This window comes from Pundamilia nyererei, unplaced genomic scaffold (assembly GCF_000239375.1).
Source record: "Pundamilia nyererei isolate P.nyererei 1_Seehausen unplaced genomic scaffold, PunNye1.0 scaffold00042, whole genome shotgun sequence".
Taxonomy (NCBI): Eukaryota; Metazoa; Chordata; class Actinopteri; order Cichliformes; family Cichlidae; genus Pundamilia; species Pundamilia nyererei.
In genome coordinates, this window is record NW_005187443.1 from 1,562,087 (window position 1) to 1,585,050 (window position 22,964).

The 22,964-nt window shown below is 40.7% G+C and overlaps 3 protein-coding genes across 5 annotated transcripts in view; 2 read left to right on the plus strand and 1 right to left on the minus strand.

Moving 5' to 3' along the window:
* ube2r2 (ubiquitin-conjugating enzyme E2R 2) lies at window positions 1-21,121 on the minus strand. 3 transcript variants are annotated; one of them, XM_005731266.2, is made up of 7 exons: window positions 20,918-21,121; window positions 19,575-19,703; window positions 8,455-8,644; window positions 5,142-5,228; window positions 4,909-5,006; window positions 3,978-4,112; window positions 1-3,869 (listed from the first exon to the last, which is right to left on the minus strand). In XM_005731266.2, the coding sequence occupies exons 1-7, from the start codon at window positions 20,986-20,988 to the stop codon at window positions 3,584-3,586; spliced, it is 996 nt and encodes a 331-aa protein (XP_005731323.1). In that variant the 5' UTR covers window positions 20,989-21,121; the 3' UTR covers window positions 1-3,583. The 3 variants fall into 3 exon arrangements, with proteins under 3 accessions (XP_005731323.1, XP_005731325.1, XP_005731324.1); XM_005731268.1 differs by lacking the exons at window positions 19,575-19,703; window positions 20,918-21,121 and adding an exon at window positions 9,026-9,646; XM_005731267.1 differs by lacking the exons at window positions 19,575-19,703; window positions 20,918-21,121 and adding an exon at window positions 9,026-9,646 and having other exon boundaries at window positions 8,455-8,647.
* Window positions 11,938-19,150, plus strand: ubap1 (ubiquitin associated protein 1). Its single transcript, XM_005731265.1, has 7 exons — window positions 11,938-12,121; window positions 13,870-13,916; window positions 14,033-14,157; window positions 14,346-15,188; window positions 15,744-15,902; window positions 16,424-16,525; window positions 16,657-19,150. The coding sequence occupies exons 2-7, from the start codon at window positions 13,877-13,879 to the stop codon at window positions 16,795-16,797; spliced, it is 1,410 nt and encodes a 469-aa protein (XP_005731322.1). The 5' UTR covers window positions 11,938-12,121; window positions 13,870-13,876; the 3' UTR covers window positions 16,798-19,150.
* Window positions 19,976-22,964, plus strand: part of dcaf12 (DDB1 and CUL4 associated factor 12) — a 12,267-nt gene continuing 9,278 nt past the window's right edge. The window contains exons 1-3 of the mRNA XM_005731264.2: window positions 19,976-20,406; window positions 22,087-22,377; window positions 22,608-22,886. Of these exons, the coding sequence (XP_005731321.1) occupies window positions 20,347-20,406; window positions 22,087-22,377; window positions 22,608-22,886 (630 nt within the window). The 5' untranslated portion in view covers window positions 19,976-20,346. The remainder of the gene's footprint in view (window positions 20,407-22,086; window positions 22,378-22,607; window positions 22,887-22,964) is intronic.

Genomic DNA, 22,964 nt, shown 5'->3' on the forward strand with positions numbered 1-22,964 from the left:
TAGGCTTTGATGACATACTGTTTTATTTCTTATGATTTTCAAACTGAACCACCATTACTATCCATTTGCATATCACTCCTAATTTTAGTCAAAAATCAAACTTGCTGTGTTGTCCATTTTTCATGACATGTGGGCTTAGCAGCAACAGATATCTGAGCCATATTGCAAACAACCCAACAACGTCATGTTCTTTTCTTCTTCTTTTTAAACAATATAAACTGAGTGACATTTGCATCCTCACAAACAAAATGATGGGAAAAAATGAAATAAGATGAAACCGACAAGGACAGCATAAACATCATTAGGTGTGGACAGACTGTGGTACCATTGTGGACAGCTCAATCAGCAGAGTGTGGGACCATGCGAATGTCTCAGGATGACCTCACTGTGTCCACCCACACTTTAGAAAATACACGCTTGTGATTCACACTCACACACAGAGAATAAACAAAGTAAATGATTTCATTCAGTTTTCTATGCAACTGTGTGTGGAATAACATGTTAAAATTATGGATTGCGACTCATTTTATTTAATCTTTTCTCTTTTTTTTTTGTTTCTTCATCTTTAGCATTAATAGTCCGCGGCCTTCTTAGCATTTCTCCACCTCCCCTCAGGATAAAAAGAAGGCATATGTTTTATTTAAGAAGTGGAGAGTTCTAATACTGAAGCTGATTAAATTCATCATCAAATTGCTACCAAAAGGGCTACACTAGATCTATTTATTTCTCTAATGTGAATTCAGATTTCTAAATTTTGGGTGAAAGGCAAAAACCTGGCTTTAAAGCATTCGTGACATTTTAGGAAATGCAATTATTTGTTTTTTGTGCTGAGACTGAGACTAGAAGATTGATATAACAGTTCATTTTTACATTTCTTGAAGACGTTTTGTTAAATAAACAAAAGTAATAATTAATAACCTTTGATTACAATCCAAAATTTAGACATTCTCATATCAATCTTCAGCATCAGAAAGCATGCATTTCCCAAAATGTTCAGCTCTCTCTTTAGCAGACACACGTGAGATTTGTACTTTCCATTGTTTACTACTGAGCTTACTTCTTTCTACGTGGTGATGGGCAAAAATGGTGATCACAACAAGAAGAAGTCCAGAATCTCAATCATATTTCCACCTCCTCTCGTGGCTTGGTATCAAATCCATTCAGTCTTTTAGGAGTGAATTTTGTTTGTCGCCGTTCTCAACAGAATCCAGTCTTTGCAAACCTCCAAAGCACAAGGCCAGGAGACAATACTTCACTCCTTTGGCTTCACATTAAAATCCAAAAAGGTATGTCTCTAAGAGTCTACTCACTCTGCATTAAATCCATTACATGCATCCATTCGTCCATAGTCTTTAAAATGAATGAATGTGGGGCTGGACTTGTTTTCCTTGGCATAAAATCCATCCATTGGAGTCACAACCCCAGTGCTCCACTGTGTTCAATGAGCAACAGGTTCTTAAAACATAGCTCAAAATGCATGGTTTACTCGATGCGGCACAATGATGCTGTTCAGTGTGTTCAAAAGCTTAATACTCAAAATGTGTGTGTTTTTTTTTCCTTTTTTCTTAAATCAGTCAAATCCTCAGATGATTCACGCCTCCAGAAACAGCACTTGAACAAAGTGCCTACAAACTGAATGGTTCATCAACTGGACTACTGAAACAAAGGAAAACCCTGACATCATAGTCAATATGAATAGTAAATGTAAATATACACACACGGGGATAACAGGCAATCAGTGTCGTATTCATTCAAATGCAAATGTGTATCTAAGCTGCATGTTGATCTTTGTCCCTGTCGATAAACAAGACTCTGGATGTGGTGTAGCACAGTAACAACATCCAGTTTTCACTAAGTTGCATTGAAGCATCAATTGGGAGTCACAGGGCACAAAAAAAGAGAAGATTTTCACATCTATCGCAACGTAATGCGAGCATTGCATTGGGGAGAAAGAGATGCATTTTGATTTTCTTTACCCTACCGAAAACAGAATGACTTAACGGACGCCAGTCTGCACTAACAGTAACATTCAGTGATGTGTAAATGCTTGAAGAGGGATCGGAAACTTTCAGAGCAATCTTAGCCCTCTAATGAGACCAAGTGAGATATAAAGAAAAGGAGGCGGAGGTGAGGAGCAGGTGTGTCTTAAGATTCTCTTTGCTTTTTCTCTCTCAGTGAAAGTCTGAGGCCCTGAGGTTTACGAGGCAGAGAGAGGTGCAGGAGGCGATACGAGAACATTCTCCCCCCCCCCCCACACCCTTAATGAAATAACGCTGCTTTGCCGGAAAATGAGGGTACTACTGAAGGTGTATCCAAGAAGGTGGAACGCCAGAGCCTGCGTTTGCACGTTTAGGTTGATTGCATCAAAGTCGAACAGGCTAGCGTTTGGGACAGAGATATTCTGCTGGGGGGGGCAGAATGAACGACTGTGACGTGACGAGCCGGCCAGCTCATCGACTGGTTAATGAGCCAAAGGGGTAAGTGTCCATTAACCAGCCTGTGTGAGCCTTCTGAGAAAATACAAGTGAAGAATGTGTCGGTCAAATAAACACATAAAAACAGCAACAAGGACAGACACAGTGGATAGATCCAACTTTTCTTCCAACCCAAAACCAAACAATCCGTCATGGGGCTGGCCAGTGACAGCGGAGTTCAAGAGACCACCACAAGGACTATTTGTTTTCATCATTTATCAAAGCTAAGACAATTTGCTTACTTACTTATTCAAAATCAAAGAGTTCTTTTAGCTTTAGGAGATGTGCAGCAGGAAATATTGATATACTGGAAGATTTTGTTTTACCGTGTATCTAGTAGGATTCAAATATATGTGTACACCTACTACACCGTAATATTTATTATGTCATTGCTGCTGTTGGCTAAACTGATTTTCCTAAAACCAAGGTGTGACTTCAACAACCTACTCTTTCTAAAACAAAATGACTGGTTTAGCAAGACAACACTGAAATTTAATGGCTGAAGGCTAAACTTAACCACAACCAAATAACTTAAAGTAAGGTAATATGAGCAACTGTCTAAATGAGATTGTAATACAGCGAGGCATAATCTACTTTGTGACTTGGATGCGATTGAACACATGCTAACAATAAAGAAACACTCTAATGTTCAAGTCTGCAGAAGCACGCCATCTTTGTGGTTTATGGTAATGAGGAAAAGGCCAGACCCTCAAACTCTTCCATGGCACATTTTAAAAATGTGAAACATGTTTTCAAATCAATAAACACCTTCAGGACACTCTCAAACAGTGCTGGAGTAATAAAACGTTCGTTGCCACACAGAGTGCGAGCTGTAATTAAGGCAAACGGTGGAAACGTCAAATTCTGCTTTCAGCGAGAACACTACCTACAACGTTTTGCTGAAAAGTTACGTAACAGCATCAAAGGAATTGCATTTGACCCAACGCTTGTATTAGTTTAATAAATGATGAAAGATGTTTTTTTTTGGCAGTAGACTTTTGACCCCATTGTATGTGCAAATATACATGTGCACACATACACACACATACACACACAGAAAAAAGAAGAAGGGTGGTGGAGTTGGCAGGAAGAAGTTATCATCCAGATCATCACGAGTCTTCGTTGCCAGAGTCGTCCTGGTTGTCGTAACATCTGGTGGACGTGCCGCAGTCCTCCACGGTGCCGATTCCCCCGGCTTCACCTACAGACTCCATCTCGCTCTCGTCCTCCTCGTCCTCCTCCTCTTCCATGTCGTCGTCGTAGAGGTCGTCATAGAGAAGGTCTGAACTGCGGTCCTGAGAAGGAACCCGGGTCTGGATGCAGTACTCGGCCAGCGTGGTGGGCACTTTGACGCCGTCGCGCTCCGCCTCTGCTGCTGTTGACATCACTTGCTTCCTGTGAGCAAACGTGGAGGAGGTGTATTATTTTTTTTCTCTCCATGTTGCATAAAATACATTTCTTCAAAGTAACTACACACACTGGTAAGAGTGTGTTCATTTGTACCTGATAATCTCTGCATACTCCTTGTCCTTGCCTTTGCTGTCCCTCCATTTGCGAAACATAACTGAGGCATCCACATTGGCTGGGGAGAAGGTGTTTGGCTCGTTGAGCAGAGAGATCACACTAAGCAGGATGGTCCTGATTATCAGCACGTACGCACACATGCCACACACACACACACACACACACAGAGTCGAAATGAGGACACTGTAATATCAGATGTCGTCGTCATATGAAAGAAAACCTCTACACGAGCTTTTTGAAACCTCAGAAGCTGTATCCCAGCTCGGAGAGAGGTGTTACCTCACCTCTTTCCCCTCGTGGCTCAATTACATTCTACACCCAATCTGCTCAAGTTTTCAAACACAGACTCGGCACTTTAATGCAACTCTGTGTTTCTTGCTGATATGCTAAATTTAGAAGAAATTCAGAAACCTACCCTACAGTGGTGTCTACCGCTACAGATAGAATACAGAACAAAGAAATGGTAGAAGATAATTATATCCAATTCTTAATTTCATTTATGAAAATTAAATAAGACCTAGATCCAATTTTTGTGCCACAAAAAATGTCTAATTTAGCCAAAAGGAAACTGAACCACAGCTAGCTGTTCCTAGCAGCAGCATTTTTAGACTCGATCTGCTAGTTTTTGGCAGAAATCAGAAACTGAGGGGTCTAGTGGGTTCATGCCTGTCTAACTCGTCCCCGCCGCTGAATTCTTCATGTTCAAACATGCAGTATTAAAACAACTGTAAACTGACATCACTTGAGGTAGTATGTCAGGCTTCACACAGCTCCCACCGGTGTTACAGTATGCTCTAAACAATTCTTTTCATGCTTGTACATGCAAGACACCCCCAAGACTTATCAACAGGCCTAAAGGTGTAAAATTAGTGAAGGTGAACTTGGACCAGAAGGTTTGCTGAGAAATTACCTGACATTCTGAGTGGGGTTCCACCTTTCAGAGGGCAGCTCCCCACTCTGAGGATCGTCAACAGGGGGGTGTAAGATCGAGATGCACACATCTCCATTCTGAAGACCAAAAGACATAAAGGAACATTTGTCAGGAAAGCACAAACGCGGCAGCGTCTTTAAACAAATCCATTTAAAAAAGGAAATAAATGCCAAACTGCAAAAACGAAAGCATTAAGATCCTTCAGGACAAACCTCATAGATGTTGGGGTGCCACATCTTGGTGAGGAAGCGAAAGGTTGGTGGGGAGTATGGGTAGTCAACTGGGAACTTGATGTGAGCCTGAAAGAACAAACAGAAGTCTGACTTCAGTTACTTGTAACTAAGCTTCAGCCATTTAAGATTACTGGGGTCTTAACTTCAAGGAGAAAGCATCTGGAATGTGAAAAAACCCCACTATCCAATTAAACTGCACATGTGTGTATTTTTATTTGTGCAATAATAAATTATAATTATCAATGTTCACCAAAAAGTAGGACAAAGGAATCAAAAAGCTACATTAAGTAGATGTTGACAGTAGATTTAAGTTGCTATGGGGACAATTCATACACACATATAAAGTAAATAAAAAAATATATTAAAAAAATTATGGCCCACTCTTTGCATCGTTGCCTAAGTTCATTTGCGACGGCATTGCAACACCTCGATCCTTTTCTTTTTCATCCATTGTGGTACAGATTTGTTGCTGTGCTTGGGATCACTGTCCCATTGTCAGGCAGAAGGCCTCACATTTAACTCTAGAACATGTTTGTATACAGAGAAGCTCACAGCCAACTCCATGTCTGCAAGGTGCCCAGCTGCTCAGGTTCTGTGGCTGTAAAGCCAGCTCAAATCACCACTATTCCACCACCGTTCTTTACAGTTGGTATCACATGTCTGCTTTTCTGCAGACATGGTGCTGTTCATTATGGCCACACGTGTCAACTTGGTCTCATCTATTAACTGACTTTTTTATTTTTATTTGAATTTTATTTTTTATTATATTTGTATTCTTTCACTTATTGTTGCATGTGTGTTGTTGCTGCCTGTGTTTGAGTAATTTCTGTAACTGTGAGACATCTGCTGCTGCCTATCTTGGCCAGGTCTCCCTTGAAAAAGAGCTTTTTAATCTCAATGGGATCTTCCTGGTTAAATAAAGGTTAATAAACAAAATATTCAGAGGACATTGACCTATGATGCAGCTTTCCAAACTTCCAATTTCTTTTTAGAAAGAAGAGGCTTTCGCCTGACGACCCTTCCAAAAAAAGACATACTTGTTCAGTATTATTCTAATTGTGCTGTCATGAACATTAACATTTAACATGTTAACTGAAGTCTGTAGAATCTGAGATGTAGTTCTTGGGTTTCATGTTTGAGCATTACACAGTCTGACCTGGGGTGAATTTGCTGGGCTGATCTGCAAACTGCAAAGAAATCTTGCTTTTATAGAGATGGCCACACTTTCCGATGATCAGTTAATAAAAAGCATTTCATCAGTAGCACCTGACTGCTATTAATTCCTATGAAAGCAGTACTATTGTACTCAGGTGCTACCGGACTCTTGTGAAAACATGTAAAATATTGATATTCTATGCGTATTGGAGCAATACATATGAAAGGTCTTGCTTATTTAAGCAGGTCAAACGCCAAAGTTATGTTGTTGTAACGCCACAGCCTAACTTTTAGAAGGGTGTTAAACTGGCATTTGGGGCATTATGAAAAAAATATACAAAGTTTAGCAGCTGAAACCCTTTAAGTTCCTGTTTTTATTTACATTTTAAAGAGCATCCCAACTTCTTTTTGGACACGGGGTTTCAGTCAGCCACAAAGTTGCTTCCTTGACCGTCATATTTTAAACCACATCACATCAGAGAAATAGTTACACATCCAGCCATACCAACAATTAGACTGTGAATCACCCTATATTGTCATCAGTTCCTAATTAATTTCACTGTGACACAACATCAGGTGCTTCTGGCTCTTTCTTTCCAAAGTATTATCAGAGAAAAAGGATGGCAGGCTTGGGTGTGTGTAGCTCCGCCCTAACTCTCACTGAACTGCTTGCCCGTCTGATAGGACTATCATTACTCCACAGCTAGTTACTAAATTACTGCAACTGTGTGACATTAAACACGTAGACGTCATGACACACTGGCATGAGTTCCACTGCTTAGTATCGGTCGCTGAAGCAACATTTCTTTTTAAATGTGCAAACACAAGTTAACAGTAAAGTCTAACATGTAGTTGCCTTCATGGGCATCTTTCTCTTTTTATCACTTTGAGCTCGTCTGGATTTCTGGGTTTTGTTTATTTTTCTGTCTGCATCACATAGTCTATCCTAAAATTACTTTTGTATACCTTAAAGTGAGGGCAATCAACACAACACAGAGAATTCTGGGGAATGATTGAAAGCTGTTGCTTGACTTTAAATCCAAACACCTTTCACTTTACTCTCAGTATAATTACAGGGGACACTGAAGATATCCCAAAATATCTCATCCCTGTACAAAAGCATGATTGTGTATGGTGTAGGCTGCAGGAACCACGCAGTAAAAACAAAGTTACACTGAAACACCTGAATCGTACTACAATTCACTTTCACCAGTTTTTCATTAAATGAAGGTCAGCTGCACCACCCACCAGTCGGGCATTTACAAGACTAAACAAGTAATTTATTAATGTCATTAGGCACTGGCTGCCAAAGTATTCAACAAACGAGTAGTATACATGTCCCTTAAAAAAAAAAGGGAAGTCCACATTTCCTGTTTGCTAGCTATTACATAGACTGGAAAACCAGCCCAGAGTTCACTCTTACTTGTGGCATCTAATCCTGACATTTGTTAGTGCTGATGTTCCTCAAATTTTTGTGGCTAAAGACATGCCAGTTAAAAGAGTATACTACAGCAATACCTGCTCTGTCTTATCCTTCCATTCCCACTAGGCTACAGCATCATCTGCGTAGCACCAAGCTGAAAGCAGGTGCTCTTTATGCTACATTTTCTAAATGTTTCACCGAATATGCAACATATTCAAAGAAAAAAATATAATGAATCTAATCATGTCCCTTCTCTCTCTGTACTCAGGTGCCATTTATATCAGTCTCGTAGCTAAAAATAGCAAGCACAACCATCTTACAGTGAGGTGGGTGAGGGCTGGGTGAGGGCTGGCCGAGGAGAAGGACAGGACAGGACAGAACGACTGAAAATGAATAAAATATAATATAAAGCCTAAAAATTCCTCGCCCATTAGAGGCAAACCACGTTTCAATTACAGCTTCAAGAAGTGAAAAAGATCTAGTTTGAAAGTTTGAGTTTGTACAGATTTTAGAAGGAGGCTAAACTACAAAGCTGTGTTAAGAATTGTAGCATGCCCTGACATATATTTTATTACAAAGAAATTCTAGCCGATAATATATTTGGTCCCTAAACATATTTATTGTATGTGTTTGTTCGCTAATGAATAGCTTCATATCAACTCTTTAAGTAAGCATGACTTCACATAATATGTGCACTGGAAGTGATTGTCCCACCTTGAAGTAGCCTCCCTCATACAGGGTATTCGGGGGACCAAAGATGGCCACTTCCCAGTTGTAGAGGTCAGACTCCTCCACCAGAGTGATGCGGAAGCCTTCCACTGGCTGCTCCTGCAGAGACTTCAGCTCCATCATGAGGGCCTTCTGGGAACTAGGGGTTGACTGGTGGGCCATGTTCTTTTCCACACTTCTTGACAACAGTTAGCCGCACAGATCAGTGAGAGGAAGCAGGAATTGTGGAGTGGACAGAAATATTACGAGTTTAATGACACTGTCAGGACTCTACTCACTTTTCATGCATTTTTAATATCATGACCAGTTTGACTCAGAAAACAGCTGCAGTGTCTTAGCTTTGCTTTCATTAACAGGAGTCTTTCTAACAAAAACGATAGGAAAAGCAAAACGCTGTGAAATTAAACCCTACATGTAAAAAAAAAAAACACGCACACACAAAAACAGCTCATAAACATTCAGGATTTGTGGCCTGCAAAGCCTGATTATGTCAGTGGTTTGGCTCGCAGGCCCATTATAGTGGGGGAAAAAAGCAAAGTTAACAGAAAGTGTTTACCTCTGTCTCCTTGCACTGTGTTCGCTTCCTTATAGCTGAGCCCTGCAGGATAAACTCATTGGCTGTCCATGCTAACCTGGCTGTGCCTTGACAAAGAGACAGTGACAATAGCAGTGGCTTTTTTCCCCTGCTAAAGCCTATGGCTGCTCCTCGTGTTGTGTTTCCGAAATTCTTTGTGTGCCAGTGTTGACAGTTGACATGGAGCAAATATCAGTGTAAGTCACGGTCTCCTGCGGATCATTCTTGGCTTTAAAACAGGACTCTGGCTCTCCCTGCCATCTCTCCGTGCTGCTGGTTCGGTTCGGACAGGCGCCCAGCTGATCTCTGCTTGTTTATGTTTGTTTATCTGCTCTCTGGCAGTCTCAACTTCTCCACACGTCAGCTAAACCCCTACCGAGCAACTTCGTTCAAATAGAGCATATTTTCTGCTCTTTGTCGTCTCTCCGGCACAGTTACAGTGTAAAAGACTGAAAATTTCGAGCCCGCGGTCGCTAAAAGGACAGTAAGTGAGAGGTTTATACTCGCGAATTACAGTGGATTTAATCGATTTTTATTTTCCTCCCATCTATGCTTCCGGCTATCATTGCGCGTGTCTGCAGAACGTTAAGCGCGTATCTGAACGTGACGTGCGCGCACTCGATGTTATTTTACATGTTCGTTCGCGTGACATTTTTATGTTTTAGATTCCAAAAATACATATTTGTAAAACATATTTTAATAATGTGTTATTATTTTTATGTAAGTTGGTTACATTATTTGTCTAAGCTCCCTCGCTCTCTTTCTTAATACTAAATATCTGCAGCGTGAAGTCCTCACACATACATACATACGGGCATTAATATTAGATCTCAGACATTATTGACATTATTGTAATTTTCATTAAACCTACGTCTACTTCCTGTCCTTAACTATATCCCCATATATTATTACTTATAAGAATGTCATATAAAGTATTTGGTTAGTTGGGGTGTATATATTGACGAGATCACAATTAGTGTTTTTTTTTTTTCAATCAATTTCCTTCACTGGCAATTCTCAGAGCATCTACAACACAGATGTCACTTACTGTACATTGTGGGCCATATGACTCCTACTTTGATCTCAAGTGAGAAGGACAGGTGAAATCCCCCTTTCAGTCAGTGCAAACAGGTTTAATTGTACATTTAATATCTGGAATATATCAATATAAGAAAAGAAGTGCAGTTTGAACAGTATATATCAATTTTGTACATGATAAAAATAGTGCTGCTGTAGCAAACAAAACCAATCAGCACGACACTTTGGACTTAAATTGTAAGACATAAATGTGTAAAATTACAGAATAAGTTCTGGTAGCTCATTGTTCAGACTGTGTTTTAATTCTTTTTTCTTTTTTATCATGGACCCACTGCAAATACTACTACTACTACTAATAATAATAATAATAATAACAAAAGTAAAATTATATTATTTTAAAAAAAGGATATTTCTATATTAGATGATATTGGAAGAAACATCTAATATCTTTTAAAAGCTTATCTATTACTTGATTTTCATTGGCATAGTAGGAGTGACCATGGTGGAGGTCTTCATCGGTAGGAAAAATAATAAAAAGCTGGGTGGGTGCTATGATGTTACTGATAGTGAACTTTATTTTATTCATAAGGTTAGTTAGTAGAGTTGCCAACCGTCCTGTAATAAACAGAATGTCCCGTATTGAGAGAAAATATTAGGCGTTTCTTATTGAGCTGAAAAGGAACGCAGTTTGTCCTGTACTTCAGCTAGAATGGAAAAAGACACAAAGCTGGAGTTATTCTGTCGTTACGCTGCACAGCTGCCTCTTCTTCGCTCATTCTCTCCCCTCCCTCTCCTGTTGCTACTTCAATCATGAAACTGATCAATGATCAGCTGATCGGCTTTTCTGTCACAAGTCCCGTCTCTCTTGTTTGTTTATCTCCCACTTTGTGCCAATAAGAAGAAACCAGCGAATCTCGCGCTAAACAACAGCAGCACGTTTAAGCTTGATCAGCTGTTGTTAGAATTTATTTAATATTAATTTCTAGTGTCAGCTGATGCTTGGTGGTGCCACAGCTGTAAAGCTGCTGGTCCTGATATTGGTTTGGATATGTGGTGAGAGGGAAACATGAAGATGAAACCAGGAGATGTCCTTACTGAATCTTCATTGCTGAACAGGTGATGGAGAAACAGGTTTACCTTTTAGGTGACATGAATGAGTTGAAGGGAAGTTATGAACTGTTTCTGAGAGACAAATAACACCAGGATCCTTTTCTACATAGCTTACAGCTGGTAACTGTGCAGGAGCGGGTCTAGCAAAGTTTTGCCAGGGGGCCAGGTAGGGCAGTAACAGGGAAAGGGGGCACAAAGAAATACTTTTCTTTCTTATTCTCATTTAAAATGTCTAGCTTTTAATAGAAAGAAAATGTACTTTATTGATCCCTGTGGAGAAATTCCTCTCTGCATTTAACCCATTCAGTGAAGCAGTGGGCAACCATTGGGTGCCCAGGGAGCAGTGTGTAGGGATGGTACCTTGCTCAGGGGTACCTCAGGGTAGCTGTTCAGGGGAATCGAACCCCCGACCTTCCGATCATGGGGCCACCTCTACATACACAAGACAGTGTACATCACTGTCACGACAGCTTTTGTTTCATTCAAAGGCTTTATGGCTTTTCCTATAATACCTGGTGGGCCGGTCTCTAGTCAAAATGCCCGGGCCGATTTTTTGTCCCAGTCCAGCCCTGACTTAAATTGATATTTAATCTTTCCATAGCCATACGTCAAATAAGCATTGCGATAATATAGCAACCACTCAACATTGTTATTCTATAACCTGGCTGTGACTGTTTATTAAAATACTCATTTTGTGTAGTTTAAATCAACAGATTTTGTGTTCGCGTGCCTGCCGTTGTGCCGTGCATCCGAGTGACGTCAGACAGGAACCAGTGGAGGGGAGGTTGACAAATCAAGATGGCGACCTACGCTGAAGCAGGAAAGAGGTTTCAGTATAAATAAAACCGAGTCGGAGATTAGCTTAAATTGGAGTGGCAGCGCTATAAAGCGTCGTTTGGATTTTGAAAGAACAAGACGGAGCAGATACTGGTGAGAGCGGCATGTTCTTTTCTATGAGCTCGGTTTAATGTCAGGGGCGGTGGCAGCACAGGCAGCAGCCTGTCCTGTCCGGCCACATAACAAACAGGCCACTGGCGAAGCTAAGCTTATTAGCATGAATAGTGGTTTACATATTCGCCTAACGTCCGACGGTTATATGGTTCGAGTCGAGGTGGAGACATGCATCCCTTTTGGGATGCGTCAGAAAGGGCATCTAGTGTCTGCCAAATCAAAATATGCGGATCTTCCGTCGTGGCGACCCCGTGTAAATAAGGGAGCCGCCGAAAAAAGGTTTAATGACATTCCACCAAGATAGTTAGCCACTATCTAGTGGTGACTGTCAGCGAGTTAAATAATTTGGCTTTTAGAGTCCTAAAATGTCGAGTAAACTACTGCTATATCCGACGCTGGCTTGTTTAACTATCACCGTCACTGTGAAACTGTTAGTGCGCTGAGCTGGAAGTACCCTAAGAGTGTAGACTGGCTTAGCTTGAAGCTAAGGCTATCATAACTTTAGTGCCACTAGCTTACGAATATATCGTACTTGGGGGAATATTTTATGACACATACGTGTAAGATGGGACTATTGCAATAGTCTGGTTTAACTCATCGCTGTCTGAAAATGTGTTTTCGACTTTTATCGCGGTGCTTTCGTTCTCGTTTTAGCTTCGCAGTTAAGTTACTCAAACTTATTTACCTTCATGAGTCAGCCACCGCTGTCTGCGATATTATAAATGACTATAATCGTGTGATTTATAATATCTAATATGTTTTAACTCTAATCGTGGTTTGAAGCAGAAACATTATACCAGAGCCAGAAGGAAATCGTTATAAGATCATTTGTGAAAGTAGATAGAGGACCAATTGACTCGGTGTTTTGTTATATAACGTTATCACCAACTACTACACCCTACCAATTATTGTGGCGCTACTAAGCTAACGTCTTCGTACTTAAGACATCTGATAAAATAGATGCATCCCAATCACGAGATGTCTTGTGATCATGATTGATTTGTCTCAGTTGTTTGGAAGTGACACGGAACTAAAACATGTAAACATCTGTAGACTTGGGTGTTCATTTTCATTTATTCAGGAAGTGCCAGGTAAATTATCCTAGTGTGTCAGTAAACCAGGTGATACAGTGTTTGTGTCCACTTTAGCCTGAGGAAATCTGAAATGCTCTTTCTTTTAAAAACACAGAGCACTTCAAAGTTAATTAAATCGGCTTCAAAATATTTTCTGCTGGAAGCTGGTCTGCACACCAGCTCACAGATCAAAGTTCTCTGTTTCGCAGATTTGAAAACAGTAACGTCTGTGTCCATAATGTCAGGCTTTGTTGCACAGCATTACCAAATAACAGGATTATATAACTTGAAGATACTGGGCAACATAATGCACAAAGGCAAATAAAGCTATTTCCAATCTAAAAGGAATTGCACTACAGTATGAAGGCATGTTATTTCTCTTATGCTTTAATTAGACATGTCAAATTGGCATTTCTCAAAACAACATACTTTAGTGCAAATATCCCATATTAGACAAAATATTACATATGTTGGCAAACTGGTGGAAGAAAGGCTGTGGAAGTCTACTTTGTGCTGGTTTCATAGTGGCACAACATTTTAAAATATGGTAGCCTATAGCTTATAACCCTTTGCTCTCTTTTATCACTAAATTTAAAAAAAAAAATCACGGTACTCTCACTGACCACTAACCAGCATGCTTATTTCTGTTTTCAGACTCTAAATGGCTGCAAGGAAGTCTGGCTCAGATGCATACAACAATGGCAAGGACTTATTTTTAGTACTTTGTTGTCTTACTGTTAGCTCTGTTGGTGCCTTTATCTGCAGTGTGCTTTCTGTAAAGTATACTTACTTTCTCCTTGTTTTTTAATGTGCACAGGACCCATCAGCTATCTTGATGATGTTCCCTTCAAGATAAATGATAAATTCCGTTGTCCAGCCAAAGTGGGTCTGCCTGTTGGTTTCTCTTTGCCAGACTTCGGCTCTGCATTGGCGGACACAAAGGTGGGTTTTTTCCCACAGATGTTAGCTGTGGCATAAATGCAGCTCTGCACATCATTTTTGGTAGTTGAAGATGAGATGCGAGGAAATCATTTGTGTTACTGTTATTCTCAATTTAATACAGTAAATATTTTCTCTTTTACTTTGTGTCCTGTTCTTCCCTTAACACCTATCATTCTTCTTTTCCACAGTATGACTTTTCTCTCGAGAAACGTAGTGTGCGCTGGGGGGCAGAACTGGCTGAGGCCAGAGCGGCAGAAGCCAGAGCAGAAGAGGCTGCAGCCAAGCAGGAGGCAGAGAGCAGGAAGCGTTTGGCCAAGGCCCAGGAGGTTGATGGTGGTGGAGGGAAGAAACTCCAGTCTGCTGCAGAGGACCAGGACCTTCCACCACCAGCGCTGAACCCTGTTCTTGCAGGGCTGAGCCATAATGCCATCCTCACTCCACTGCCTGCTCGAAGCTTTGACCACCGGAACACCCAACCCAGCACTCCTCAGCTACACAGCCTCAATTTAGCTGATTTTGAGCGGGAAGAAGATCCCTTTGACAAGCTGGAACTCAAAACTTTAGACGATAAGGAGGAACTGAGAAACATCCTCCAGAGTCAGCCTCAACCTCAAGCTCAACCTCAGCCACAGCATCCTCCTTCTGTTTCCCCACCAGAGATTTCTCAGCTAGGGCCAACATCACGTGGAAACAGCCCATCCCCACCCAGCATCAACACCAGCCTCTCATCCAAACCAGGCTTTGCCCACAAACCCAACGGGTTGGTTGCCTTGCTAGACATGGACAGAGTTGGGCATCCTGGAAGAGCAGCATTTGACACAGATGATCGCCCTTGTAACATTCGCTCTCTGACTTTCCCCAAGCTCTCTGATTCTGGTGACCCAGAACCACTGAGATACACTCCTCTCCCCACCACCGTTCCTGCTCCCCGACAGAACCTGCCCAATGGCAGCCCACCAACCATGCCCAAGGCCCAGGTTATTGTTGCTCCTGAGCTAGCCAGCCACACCAAGAGTGGTACACCAAAGCCTGTGAGTATAATTCAGTGTATACATTGAACACTTCAGCTGCAACTTCCACTATAATAATGAAACTTGGTTAACCAGGCAAGAGCGTACACAAGTGTTGTGAGCACGCTGCAGAGCTCTACTCTGCAACAGTGAAACTATGCAAGTCTCCTATTTATTTTTATGCAAGGTGAAGTCTATTTTTTCGTTTTTAAAAAAATAAAATAAAATAATAATATGGCTCTATGGGAAATTCTTTTCGCTTTAGGTGTATTAAATAGTCTACCATGCACTTTAGATGTTAACTTATCATGTTACAAAATTTCAATGCTTCTGTGCCATATTAAAAAAAACCTGCAGAATTAAAAATTTAAAAAATGCCCAAACTTTGCTTTGTCTTTGGTCCCAAAACCATACACTGCGTGCGGGCTGACTGTGCAAGTAGAAAACATACATTCCCCTTCATGAAGACTCGACATGTTTGATACATAAAAATATTAAAAGCGCATATCAAGGGATGGTTAAAAACAGTTCTTTGAGCTGTATTGATATTCATGCTTTTGCCCCCACCGCCATTAGGCCATTCTAGGGTCAGGATCTGCTGGTCTACCGTGTGGTGGAGCCCTCCTCAGCATGACTCCCAGCGAGCGTCAGTGTGTGGAGACGCTTGTGGGCATGGGCTACTCTTATGAAGGCGTCCTGCGGGCCATGCAAAGACAAGGGCAGAATGTGGAGCAGGTGTGACTCCCTCCTACTCCAACGTGCACAAATTTGGATTCATAACCTATTTGCTGCCTGGTGCTTAGCACTTCGTTTTGTCTATATGTTTTTGTCAGTGTGCACATGTATTAAAATAAATGTTTTGCACTCCACTCACTCTTTTTGTGAAAAGTTAAGGCAATAGATCAGGTTGTGTAGAGCTAGTATGAAATACTTAAAACCAATGATACAATGTTTGTCCATGGTTAGATGATTATGAAAATTATGAGTAAATGTGGTATAACTGGTATAAGTGATCTACATTGACCTGGTGAAGTTTGAGTGATGAGGTAGAATTGTGACTCAGTAATGTGAGATGATAGGCTCACAGAGCAGGAATTACAGAGTAAGAACTAATATGATGTTATTTCGGTTCACTGTAAAAACTTACAAAACCTATTAGTACCACATTGCTATTAAAGTTGTCTTTTATGTGCGTATTTGAATTAGTTTTTGTTTTACTTCACACATAATAAACATTTACTTATTGTCTGTCCAAGGTACTGGACTATCTATTTGTCCACGGTCGTCTGTGTGAACGTGGCTTTGATGAAAGTGCAGTGGAGGAATGTTTAGAGATGTACCAGTGCTCAGAAGAAAAGGTTTGTACGACCAAATATACATCTCAAAAAGATGAGGAAAAACTGTCAGTGGACCTGAGAGGCTAAAAAGGTTTAAGAATACAATAAGAACAACAACAATGTAATTTCAACATATTTTTCACTCTTCCTAGGCATTGCAGTTTCTTGAGCTGATGTCAAGATTTGGTGAAATGGGATTTGAGCGGGATACCATCAAAGAGGTGCTGCTAGTCCACAACAACGATCAGGACAAGGCTTTGGAGGACCTGATGGCTCGTGCCACGGCTAGCTGAACCTAGCCAGTCGGCTAACCAAAGCTCTACCCAGGGCATGCCTCCCACTACCACCCAACAGCCCCTTTCCTTCCACCCGCCCTATCATACCATGCCCTGTCCTTGCCTTGGCTGTGGAAGGGACTGCTGGGAGACTGTTGTATTTCTCTGTGCTAAACCGCATTGTGTGTCAGCACTTCTTAATGACTGTGCCTAGAGTGGAGGAGGTTAAACTGTAACCATGCTTCTTGAGGGTGTTCCAGGATTTGGTACTGCTAGAATATTCGTGAATAGGAGGAATAACTGAGCTGTGGCAGTTGATGCCATTCTGATTTGCTTCCACTTGGAAGTGTTTATCTGACTGCAGGCAAAAAACAAAACTAAATGCAAAGCTGAATAAGGAGGAGCTGGTTACAAACTCTGGGTGCATCCACGAATGACCAGTTTGAACTTTAGAATCTCTAAAAAAAAATAACCTGCCATCTTCCACTGCTCACAGCAGACCTAGTAGACAGTGGAGGGGATAGGTGGGCTTGTGGACGCTTTCTTCAAACAGAACAGTTTTACATTAACAAATAAAAACAAAAGAGGGGGAAAAAGCACAGACAGAGAACTGACTCGCAAGGAGTGACCTCTGTGCTGGTGTGCCCGCACCTGTTTCTGTTCTACTTTATGCTTTCACTCATTCTTGTTGGTTTTTACAGTTCATTTTGGGCACTTTTCATGTTGGTTTCAAATTCAGTTTCTTTGCTTTCTGTTTTAGGAATTGCATTAATAGATAATTTGTCATCATAAGTATGAACACAAGAGTACTACTGCCCCATTGTGCTCTTTGACCTGCACTGGAAAGCCTGCTTGAAGGAGTAGGAGAGGTGTAAGAAATTGAGAAATATCCCATGATGTATTGGCACTGATGTGTCACATACCGCACGGGCACACACCTTTCATAATTATCAACTTATTTAAAATAGAACACTGACACTTTGATTTAAAAATAAAGAGGTTGATATAATAATGTAAGATATGTTAACTTGCAAAAGTGATGGTTTTAACTTTCACTGGAAAACAGTGGGGGCGGGGTTTAAAGAAAGACAGAGAAATGTGAGGGTTGCTTTTGCAGCCACGTCACAGTGCAATAGAGTCATTTCATATTGTTTGACTTTTGACTTGGCACTTTGAGCCTCAAGTGATTTTGGGAGAGGAGAAATGGTCTGCTGGCCTTGCTGGAAATTTTACCGGAAAAGCTTTGATTTTAGAGATTTCTGTCATTCACACACTGTTTTTTTTGTTTGTTTGTTTGCTTTTTGGATTTCATACCACAAACGCAAACAATACTTTTTCTTGGTTCACTGTTTTTCCCTACGAGTAAGATATGTGTTCATTCAGATTTTAGTTTGGTCGACATCTCCATAGTCTTAAACGGAACATTTAAATGAAAAAGTCGAAAACATTTTCCATGATGTCAATTGGGTTGAAATTGTTTAAAAGAATTCCTCTTTTATCTTCTATACACGTGGTAATGGACCTGCTGAGTTCGGTATTAAAAAAGTGTGTCTGGTTTGATGGGGATTGTGAAAGGCATGGTAACAATTAAGGGCTTAATGTAAGCAAAGGGTGACTCAGAGAACTGAAACTTTACTCGGACTAGCTCAAATGAGAGGAGACCACTTCTAACCATCAGTCTGTTTGGTTTGTTTTTTTTGGTTTATTTTGCCAATAGGGAAATTATTTTACTAAGATATTAGTGACAAATGTCTGAAAAATACACGGTACCATTCAAACAAAGATGAACACGTTTGCAGTAAATTCCCAAAGTATTGGGGTGGTTAAAACTTTGCATTATTGGTTTCAGCAAGGCGTTGCGTCATCATCCAGCCTTTTGAAACTGAAATGTCAACAAGTAAGTTTCAGTTTTTTATTTTTAACTTTTAATTGCCTTCCTTTCTATTTACCAAGCTAAAGAAGACATACAAACACACAAGTGGTATTATAGTGTCCGTACTTGACTTTCGCGTAGCTTTGTTAATTATAGGTAAAGCTGGTGTCCACTTGCCTCTTCTCTGACAGCCCCACACCCTGGAGAGATTATAGAAAAAAATCTAATCTGAACTTCCAATTGACCTTTGCTTTCATTCTAACATCGGAGTTGTGCAAGGATGAAGCGCAACTGGTTTCTCATTTAGGCGATCATATTTAAGCATTTATATATTTAAATCTCCATCGATGATCAGTCTCCATCTAATGAACATTGAAATATTTTAATATTATAATAAATGGTGGGTAAGTGTCTTTCCCAAAGTCCTACAATGTGATTCAGAAAATGTTCAGTTTCCTCATTATCATTTGGAAATGATTAAATGTGCACATCCTTTGAGTGGTGAGATGGCTTTTTTTCTTTCTTTTTTTTCTTTTTCTCAGGTTAGGAAACATGTCTATATTTATTTTCTCTCTGTTTAGAGGAAGAGACAGAGTAAATACAGAGAATTGGTATTGTCACTAGCAACTGGAAACATCCAACTCTGACGCCTAGTCAGCAGAGTATACAACAGCAGAGAGGCCAAACGTATCCTGCCTGCATTTATCAAGGTATAAAAACGGACAAGACTAGAGTTCAACGAGTTAAAGTGCTTATCAGCTTTGTGATTCCATACTTGGGTGCTCATGCCAACAATAAGTCAACTTCGGAAAAATCCAGTAAGCCGCCTGTAATGGTGAATTGTCTGCTTCTATACAGTGCCTTTTAACATTGTACAGCTCCTTTTGGGGCTCTACAAAGGGCTTTACATTCACACACTCACACACATATAGGGTGTTTGTCCACCAACAGGAGCAACTCGGGGGTTGATTTCTTTCCCAGGGATGCGTTGGCATTTGAAGGGTAGATGGCCAACTCCAACTGGAGAACAATCCACCCTACACCACTGTCTCTGTCATAAGAATGTGTAAAATGTTTAGAAATACCATCTGTGAGCAAACAGAATATGTTTCAACAAACTATTAATAGCTATTTCAACCAAATTAAACAGTTATAGATATCAGCTCTATATTATTGAACATATATTGAATATAAATTTAAATCAATGTTAAAATACCCATATTAAAAACAACAACGAAAATACAGTAGTAATCTAGTGTGTCAAACGACAGCTCTGACGTCACACGATCGGGTCAATGGTACCACGCAGTTTAACGTGAACGAGCACGTTTGACGTTCTCGTACGACCTTGTTTTTGTTGATGTTTAATTTCAGTGCGGCTGCGCGCTGCCTTCGCCGTTGCCGCTGACGCGACCTGACAAGGAAAAAGAGCAAGCTACTAGCTCGGCAGTGAATAGTTTACACGCACTGAGTGTAGAGATTTTTGAGAGGCGAGTAAGTACGCTATCTGAGGACGTTCGGGGATAATTTTAGTTTGCGATTTAACGAACCTCACCCGTATGTGATCGCCTTTCCTCTTCGCTGGACGCTGCCTTTGAGGGCCAAGGAACAAAATAGACATCGCCATTATATGATCCAGTGTCCAGCGTCACTTTTACCCTCCATGTGGGTGAGGGAACTGTGTGTGTCAGATTATGGCGAAGAAAACAGTTAGCAGGAAAAGGAAGGCAGGAGAGCCCAAGGACCAACAACAGGTAGGCGGAAACCGGTGCGGGTCCATATTAGCTAGCTAAACTGTTATGTTGGGATGCTAATTAGCAGTGAGTTAGCCAGATTTAGCTGATATAAGATGTTATGACAGATTTTTACTTGCATTATAACATTTAACAGCTTCGCTATATGGGAAAAGCATGCAACAAACAGTAACAATTCTGTATTGTTTAAAATAACATAATATATTTCGATTTGAAAGTACCCGCTTATATTAACATATCGTTAGCCAACGGCAGTCCGTTGTCAAACTGACAGCTAATGTTAGCCACGTTATTTGTGCTATTATTCTCTTTATCAGATTTGGCTGGATACTGCTGGCAGTCCTTTTCTCTAATATTGCCGTCTCTCGTCACCTTCCGATCAAAAATAAAAGCAGATTTGATCTTATAAATAGCTCAGTAGTGTTATCAGGCATAGATAGCTATACAGCTAACGCTAGCTGAAACGTTAACTGTTAAGCTGACTAGCCATTTCCCGTATGTACGGACTAACCGTAGATTGGTTGCGTCCACGCCCCGAATTGGACGTTTGTCGACAAATGAAATACCGTATCGAGTAGGCATGCCAAAATAGCCAGTACTGAGTCCAGCACATCAGAAAAAAACGTGTTTGACCTGAACCAGAACGTGTGAGACTGGTCACAGTAATCACGACCTGCTTCTAGTGCACCTCTCAGGCCCATGGAGCCACCGTCATCGGTAGATTTGAGTCAGATTGTCAGAATAGTTTTCCAGCATTGAACAAAACCGGCAAAATGTTCAAACAGTACAAGAAAGAACGACAAAAACAACATGGCACAATGGCTTCCTTTGACATACAAAGTCATAAATACTGAGTGTTTTTCTTCCATTGTTCAAGACCTGTGATCCGGCTTATAATTGGTTTGCTTAGTGTGAGAGAATTATTAATCAACATTTGTAATTGTATTGGATGGAAAATGAGATGATTTATTTTTTTTAAGTAGTCTGATTTGCCACTAGTGTGTACTTAATAGCAGTGAGAATGATGTCCTGGGGACCCTGTGCCTCTATATGTTTACATATTAGCCCATATTCAGGATCTGAAATGCCCCAAAGCAATCGCACACAGTATGAGTCTGATTCTGTTTCTGTTTATTTAACATTTTAAGCGCTGAGGTTGTAAACTGTAAAATGTGGATAGTGCTTTAATCATATGGCCAGAGTTTAGTATTCATTGGCCAAGAAAGCCACTAATTGTTGCAAAAGTTAAATGAATGTATTAATGGACAAACATCACACAAACATGACATGATCAAAACCCTTTTGGAAAAGTGTTTATCATCAGTGATATTACAGTTTGTCATTAGACCCCACAAAAACCCTTTGACTTTGCAACCATTTTAGACAGCCAGCTCAACTACTCGATGTTCAAATGTAAATGCTCTGATAATTCTCTCAAGTCTCTGTGTACAAGCTGTGTCCACAGTCATGTGGGAGATAGATGGGTATGGCTCAGCATGAATAAGCTGAGACATTGAAATAGGCACGAAGAAGTCTGAAATTCACATACATTCAAATCTCATTTGTTTTGTGTTGGTAATAGTAATCCCTTTGTTTTTATGATTCAATCTCCAAAATTGCACATTCAACATAATAACTAAGACATTTTGTTTTTAATTTTATTTCCCTCTCTTTTCACAGCTGGGTTGGTGTCAGGCGCCACACAAGCGAAGCCGTGTTTCTTGTTCTTCACGTCATGCCCAGCAGTGGTGGTGCAGTCGACGCTCTGTGGTATGTGCTCTGCGGGGGCGGGAGTTCAGACCTCAACAACAGCATGAGTTGAGGCTCCAGAGGAGCCTGCGTGGCTTTGCAGCCGGCAGGCTCCCCGGCATTCTTAAGGAGAGGGAGTTTTCTCTCGGGCGGCTCAACAAAGTGTTTGCCTCACAGTGGCTCAATCATCGGCAGGTGGTGTGTGGGACAAAATGCAACACGGTAAGATGCCCTTTTTATTTGTGATCTATATTAGCTAGTTAGGCTTTTCCATATGTTATAATAATGTTTGCCAGAAATCCCACTTAATCAGTAGGTTTACATGACCTCATTTAATTTCTTAAATCGGCTCTAAATCAAGTAAATATTCTTGAGTGAGCTTAGTCAGAATTTTTTCAATTGTCCTCACACATTTTTGGCCAACTAGCTGTATTTTCTTCATGTACTTTCAGCTTTTTGTAGTTGATGTACTGACAGGACAGATCACACGCATTCCCATGCTGAAAGACAGGGAGTGTCGTGATGGAGGCTCTGGGGAGGTGGGTCCAGTGGTGCCTGGTCGCAATTATCACTTAACAGAAATCTCCCATACCCGGTTGGACCAGCAAGGCTGTGGGATCCACGCTATTGAACTCAACCCCTCGAGGACACTGCTTGCCACAGGAGGAGACAATCCTAACAGCCTGGCCATCTATCAACTCCCTACACTAGACCCTGTTTGTGTTGGCGATGTAAGTAGTTTGAACTGTTTGGTTGTTTCCTGACATTTGGTTATTGATAATAGTGATTAATCCACTTTTCCTGCTTTA

What these genes read in the sequence shown, in the direction of transcription:
- ubap1 (XM_005731265.1), top strand. Translation starts at nt 13,877, where the DNA reads ATGGCTGCAAGGAAGTCTGGCTCAGATGCATACAACAATG. An exon ending in CTGCATTGGCGGACACAAAG is followed by an intron (nt 14,158 to 14,345) that starts GTGGGTTTTTTC and finishes TCTTTTCCACAG; the next exon opens with TATGACTTTTCTCTCGAGAA. An exon ending in AAGGGCAGAATGTGGAGCAG is followed by an intron (nt 15,903 to 16,423) that starts GTGTGACTCCCT and finishes TGTCTGTCCAAG; the next exon opens with GTACTGGACTATCTATTTGT.
- ube2r2 (XM_005731266.2), bottom strand. Translation starts at nt 20,988, where the DNA reads ATGCCTACTCGATACGGTATTTCATTTGTCGACAAACGTCCAATTCGG. An exon ending in GACAAACACCCTATATGTGT is followed by an intron (nt 8,645 to 19,574) that starts GTGAGTGTGTGA and finishes GTTGTCAAGAAG; the next exon opens with TGTGGAAAAGAACATGGCCC. An exon ending in GAGTATGCAGAGATTATCAG is followed by an intron (nt 3,870 to 3,977) that starts GTACAAATGAAC and finishes GTTTGCTCACAG; the next exon opens with GAAGCAAGTGATGTCAACAG.